The sequence below is a fragment of the Chrysemys picta genome, chromosome 2, assembly GCF_011386835.1.
Source record: "Chrysemys picta bellii isolate R12L10 chromosome 2, ASM1138683v2, whole genome shotgun sequence".
Taxonomy (NCBI): domain Eukaryota; kingdom Metazoa; phylum Chordata; order Testudines; family Emydidae; genus Chrysemys; species Chrysemys picta.
Genome location: NC_088792.1, coordinates 44083964 through 44091024, shown reverse-complemented (window position 1 = coordinate 44091024; position 7061 = coordinate 44083964). Strand labels below are relative to the sequence as shown.

The 7061-nt window shown below is 37.2% G+C and overlaps 1 protein-coding gene across 1 annotated transcript in view; it reads right to left on the bottom strand.

The window, feature by feature from the left end:
* Positions 1-3878: 3878 nt before the first annotated feature.
* The window catches only part of RUNDC3B (RUN domain containing 3B), a 187780-nt gene continuing 184597 nt past the window's right edge, over positions 3879-7061 (bottom strand). The window contains 1 exon segment of the mRNA XM_008169647.3: positions 3879-6273. Within this exon segment, the coding sequence (XP_008167869.2) occupies positions 6128-6273 (146 nt within the window). The 3' untranslated portion in view covers positions 3879-6127.

The following is a 7061-nucleotide window of genomic DNA, read 5'->3' as shown; positions in this document are numbered from 1 at the left end:
GCCATTAATGGACCTATCCTCCATGAACTTATCTAATTCTTTTTTGAACCCTGTTATAGTCTTGGCCTTCACAACTTCCTTGGGCAAAGAGTTCCACAGGTTGACTGAAAAAATACTTCCTTTTGTTTTAAACCTGCTGCCTATTCATTTTAGTTGCTGAGCCCTAGTTCTTGTATTATGAGGAGTAAATAACACTTCCTTATTTACTTTCTCCACACCAGTCATGATTGTATAGACTTCTACCATATCCTCCCTTAGTCATCTCTTTTCCAAGCTGAAAAGTCCCAGTCTTTTTAATCTCTCCTCATATGGAAGCTGTTCCATACCTCTAATCATCTTTGTTGCCCATTTCTGTATCTTTTCCAATTCCAATATATCTTTTGAGATGGAGCGACTACATCTGCACACAGTATTCAAGAGGTGGGCATACCATGGATTTATATAAAGGCTGTATGATATTTTCTGTCTTCTTATGGATCCCTTTCCTAATGATTCCCAACATTCTATTAGCTTTTTTGACTGCCACTGCAAATTGAGTGGATGTTTTCAGAGAACTATCCACAATGATTCCAAGATCTCTTTCTTGAGTGGTAACAGCTAATTGAGACCCCATCATTGTATATGTATAGTTGGGATTATGTTTTCCAATGTGCATTACTTTGCATTTGTCAACATGGAATTCATCTGCCATTGTGTTGCCCAGTCACCTAGTTTTGTGAGATCCCTTTGTAACTCTTTGCAGTCTACTTTGGACTTAACTATCTTGAGTAGTTTTATAACACCTGCAATTTTTTCCACTTCACTCTTTACCCATTTTTCCAGATCATTTATGAATACGTTGAACAGTACTGGTCCCAGTACAGAGCCCTCGGGGAAACCACTCTATACCTCTCTCCATTCTGAAAACTGACCATATACGCCTATCCTTTCTACCAGTTACTGGTCTATGAGAGGACTTTCCCTCTTATCACATGACAGCTTACTTGCTTAAGAGCCTTTGGTGAGGGACTTAGATTTTCAGAAAGTTTTGGACAAAGTACACTATATCACCCCTCCCACATGCTTGTTGACCACATCAAAGAATTCTAGTAGATTAGTGAGGTATGATTTCCCTTTACAGAACCATGTTGACTCTTTCCCAACAAATTGTGTTCATCTGTGTCTGATAACTCTGTTCTTTACTACAGTTTCAACTATAGTTAGGCTTACCAGCCTGTAATTGCCAGGATCACCTCTAGAGCCTTTTTTTTTTTTAAATTGGCATCACATTTGCTGTCCTCTAGTCATCTGGACCAGAAGTTGATTTAAATGATAGGTTACATACCACAGTTAGTAGTGCTGCAATTTCACATTTGAATTCCTTCATAACACTTGAGTAAATACCATCTGCGACTTATTACTGTTTATCAACTTGTTCCAAAACCTCCTCTAATGACACCTCAATCTGGGACAGTTCTTCACATTTGTCACATAAAAAGAATGGCTCAGGTTTGAGAATCTCCCTCACATCCTCAACTGTGAAGACTGAGGCAAAGAATTAATTTAGTTTCTCCACAATGGCCTTATTGTCCTTGAATGCTCTCAATCCCCAGTGGCCCCATGGGTGGTTTAGGAGGGTTCTTGCTTCTGATTTTTACTTCATTTGACTCTAGATTTCCTTTCACAGATAGTGCCACTCCCCTACCAGTATGACCTATTCTGTCCTTCCGCTATATTTTATTTTAGTTTTGGAAGGTCCTTCCTATTCTGTCCTTCTGCTATAATTGGTTTTAGTAATGAATTGAAAACTAGAGGCATGATCACAAATAAAACAGCCATTTACTTCACTGTGACAGGCCCATAGTTTTTAAACAATTTAACAAACTCTTATTGTTGAGGTCACAGGCTATCCAGGAGGCATGGAGGGAAATGGAGTCACAATGACTAGTGCCTCAAAAGGCCAAAGACCTGAGTCATCAAGGGTGTTTATCATCTGTCTTTACACTCTTCTTGGATGAAAGAACAGGCAACCCTGCCCAAAAAGAGTTAATTCTGGATGCTCTTGGCCCAGGCAGGATGTTGCCTTCTGGTAAATAGGAGTTTAAAACAAAAATAGAATGCAAAATGGACAAGGAAGATAAGTATGACAATTGTGCAAGTGCACAGAAGAGGGGAGATAAGGGCCCTCCGTCCAACTATTAGAATGCCAAAGGATTTTTAGCAAAAAGGTTAGGAATCCACTTGTTAAATATTTATTATAATGGCATCCAAAGGCTCCAATTGAAATTGAGGCCGTATTATGTTGTACAAATTCCGAAGAGAGACTCCCTGCCCTGAAAGTACAGAACAATGAAAGCATAAGATTAAACCAGAAGGCAGATTTAACACTGAAAGAAAAATGCTTTTTGTGATGTGTATAATTCAATTATGTAATGCCACTTGATCAAGGTGAATTTCTTAGAAACTTAAAGAATTTAGATTGTGAATGAGTAGAATTTGCAATTACAGGGCAATAGTTTTCAGCCCTCATGCTTCAGGATGTAGATGGCTCCACGAGCTGTGCTCAATTTTATTTATAATATAGTGCATAAATACTGCATGAAAGTTTTATGCCTTCCTCTGCAGCATCTTGGCTTTGAAAGCTCTTACGCCATAGCTTGAGATATTGTTTATTGTGGCACAACATGTACTTTAGAGGAAGGGGCAAGAAATGCCATAATGGATATTTGTAAAATAAGAAAAGTTTGTCTTAGTGGTTAATTTATGTCTGAAGCACATGTTTAAAACATTTTTTTTTATCCTAACTAATTGGACTGTGGCCATTCACTTAAGGCTAGGTCTACACTGCCCTGCGGTTTGGACTACAGAGGTGAGAACAGTAATGCTTGTCAATGTGCTGCACTTCAACTTCCCAGTGTGGATGCAGCAGGTGTGAATGAAAAGGTTCCTATTTTGCATTAATGTAAGCCTGTCTGAAGAGGATTACGTTAATGCAAAGTAGGAATATTTTAGTGTGCATCCGCACAGGGGAGTTAGAGCATAGCACTTTGACCCACAGTGCTGTTAACACTTCTCTAATCCAAACTGCGGGATAGTGTAGACAAGCCTGTGACTACCTAATACGTTTTTAAATCCTGTCAAACTCTTAGCCTCAATGATATTTTATGACAATACCTAGCCTTTTCTTTGGAGCCCACTGAACCACTATTTTCTCATTTCAAATGTAAGCTGAGGTGTTCCTTTCTTTACTTCAAAAGATTCATTTTGCCTGTATGAAGTACTTTTATTAAGGAGACTTTCTATGTCAGAAAATCTCACATTCAGAACATAAGGTTAAGCTCAAGTTCCTGCCTTTATCAATTGAGTATAACCCAGGAGTTCAGACTTTCATAACGTGGATCACATATTAAAAAATGTCATGGATTTCCTCCTCTCCCATTCATGACTGTATAAGGTTCTTGCACCAACTACAGCAATTATGTAAATAGAAAATACTGGTGCATTTCAATTTAATGGATGAAAGCAGGGAATATTTAGTAGATAAAAATTGGGAATAGAGCCAACACCTTGAGGCAAGAGTTAAAGATAGTAGTTTAGAATAGCATCTTTTTTTAAAAAAAGGTGATGTATTATACTGTTTGTTTTTTTAGCACAGATTCCAAGTCAAAGCATAATTTAAATGTTTGGGGTTAATTTATAGTCTCCATTATCACTCATGCTAAAAGGAAATGCATATTCGTTGTTTAGACTTTCAGAAGACCTTAAATGAAGTAATGTGTTAATTTTCACTTCTTTAGGAATATTAGAACAAATTTAAATTGCTTTATGCTCACATGATACTAGTGTGTTAGTGATCTTACTTTACACTTCTTGATTAGAAAAGTACAGAGACGAGCTAGTAGTGGCAACGATACAAAATGTTTAATTTACATGCAACAGTTATAATATAGCACGGCAACAAAATACACACAATTTTGGCATTTATTTTTGTTCAAATATTTCTGAAAAATGGACAGCATTTAGAACTGACACACACATACAATCAGCTTCCTCATGCACGAACATTGACATTTACAAACTAATACTAGTGTGAAAGATTACATAAAACTTAAATTACATGACAGATGAATTTTATAGCGGCTCCTCCAACAGAGCTATCTGCTGACATGACTAGAAAATCATGATTATAGCCAAACAGTGATGTACTGGGAGAAATGTTTAAAACAGCACAAGTTGCTCAAGTTACTGTACACAAATCAGTAATGTTAACTTTATAGAATCCTGCTTCCCTCATTGTATTAAAAATGCATCTTTAGTTTAGAAATTACTATTTAATGAATACTGTTCAATTAAGCTACTGAACTGCCATGAGAGCATGTTCTTAGTGCAAGAACCAGGACATTACTTTATGCCGTAATAGTCATTCTGGTAGACCTTAGTAAAGGAGCACTACTGTTTTAATTAAGTTTTATTTCAGAGATCATTAGAGTGGGTTAGTCAGTTCTGAAAATGTGTAATTTCACATGCTTATCAAGGCAACATTCCTGCATTCTTCTGTTTACAAGAATGATTAGATTGCCTGTTTTTCTTTATCCGACCCTTTGAAAAACTAGTAGTGCAAAGGGTAAGATTACAAGAGGCACATTTCTCTGGCAAATATAAATAAAGCAAAGAGTATAGAATGTAGTATCTGACTGTAAACAAAAATCTATCTGAAAGTATGCTGTAATTAAATAACCTTATTAGTATTGAAGCCACTCATGTAAACAATATTTGAAACTTCTTTGGCACAACAAAGCATTTTCCCCTTGATTAATAAATACAACACACTTACATGCATTTAATATTTTTTTAAAGATACTGATCAGCATTACCTTAATAGCAAAATTCATAGATAAAGGACTCGTTACATCTTACAAAGATATAAGAATACAGTTTGCAGTGTTAGAATACAGTTTGCAATTCAAAAATTAATTTGCAAACTTTAAAGGTGAGAGTTAAACTGGGAAGATGTAAAGTTTAGTTTCATTTCAAAATGTTTTCAGGTAATTCATATCAGTAGCTTAATTAGAGGCATAGAATTTTAAAGGATTCACTTCTGTTTAAGTATTACTGCACAACATAATCAAGAAAAATACCTATCCAAAACTCTTTCATGGGGGAAAAAAAAACACGAGCATGAGAATATTGTTATTTAAATTATCAATTTCCATTCTAATCCTTTTTTACTCCTGAGATCCTTTACAATGGACATGAGGGGGGGGAAATTTCCCCCAAAGCTCTAAGGTGATGACATCACCATGTTTCCCCCCACCTTTACATTAACATAAGTCAGTAACAAAAAGCAAGTAACTAAGATGCACCTTCTACCTGCAAAGTTGTTCCTCATTTGGGTCTTACGATCACCTGGTGACTTGCCTCTTAATCCCTTCTTAAAAGTTGGAAGTAATCCTGATGTATAAGATTTGTTACTCTGTTCCCTTATCAAAACCTAGGGATGTATACTGTTTCTTAATATGGCCTTATCTGAACATAAAAATTAACTCTAAGTGGCATAATGGGAATGCAAATTTAACACTTACCTGTCAGTATTTCAAAACATCTAACAGGTTAAATAAGTTATTTCAGATCCTACATAATAGAACATATGCAGATTAAAATATGATATTTAAACAAGCAATGTTTTGTAATATAGTATAAACTGGAATTCAGATATTCTTTGCTAGCCTGCCAAGACTTATTCCCTGTCTCTTCTGCAAGTGTTGACAAATATGCAGAGCAGTGCAAGGAAGTGCTCTAGTTAAGAGCCTGTGGAACATAGATCACGACTGTTTAGCAGAAGACTGATATTCACATATTTCATTCTAAAAGGTAATCATATGTTACTAAATCATACATACATTCTATACCGGACTAGGATTCTTAAACAATTTAAGATCTCAAAGGGTAAGTCCGGGAAAAATCCTTTTAAAGAAAAGCATGACAAACAATGGATGTAAGTTTTGTGACTTTTCTTTAAATAGATCATTATGAAAAAAGGACAAAATAAAGCAGCATATTCTTTAGCTTGCTTGAACCTTTAAGAGTCTTCACAGCAAGTCAAATTCTGGCATACAACACAAAAGCTCTTCCTGTTATGTATATCCGCTCAAGATGGAGTTAGACCTGGACTTGTCATCTCTGCTGTAGGACTTGCAAGGTATTCACTTGATTTCAGACTTGTAAGAGATTTATAACTTGCTACAGAAGTCAGAGAACCACAGAGACCAAGCAGTGATGGAGTGTCTTCCTTCCCTGTTAAAACAGAATTACATTAAATCACTATTACAATGCAATTCCTAATACTAGATTTACCTGAACAGCAGTAACACTGAGGGAAGAGAGAAGGTCAGTATATGTATCTGTTTATAGAATGTTCATCCTCGATACAACATAAGCACACATGCACAAATGCCATTGTCAGTTTTTAGGGAAACATGCTAGTGTCCAGCATCTCCCACAATTCTAGATGTCTAGGCAGTTCTCTCTCTACAGCTCACAGACACATCAGAGTTTTGGTGCCACGTGGTCTGACCATGCCTCTTCTACTGCTTCCTTGCAGATTCTCTGCCTCTGGAGCATCACACAGTGGTCGTTTCTTTTGCTTCTGTCCTTACTCTTTCTATTTTAACACTTCTGCCCAGTTTTTTGGGCAGTGGGGAGCAGTATTCTTCCTCCACAGCATTCCTCCTCCTCCTCCCTGGGTTGGTTAACCCTTCAGGGTTGAGTCTCTGCCAGCGCCTGTGACCCATAGAGTCATGGCAGAGCAGCCAAGAAAGCACCAGGTCGAATTCAAAAGGTGCTGTGAGGCAGTTTTCCCATGGTTGGCAGATGGCAAGCTGGGCCCAGCCTGTACCCAGCCTTCCATCCCCTAACTCCATTAGGTCCCTGGGTTACGAGTCCAACAGGCAAATGGGGTTCCCTACTAGGGATGTAAATATAGTTTAAAAAGTTAACCATTTAAACAATTAAAATATCGTTTAAACGGTTAACTGATTAAAGGGAGGGGGCTGGGGCAGCACCAGCCAGCGCACCTTGCAGCT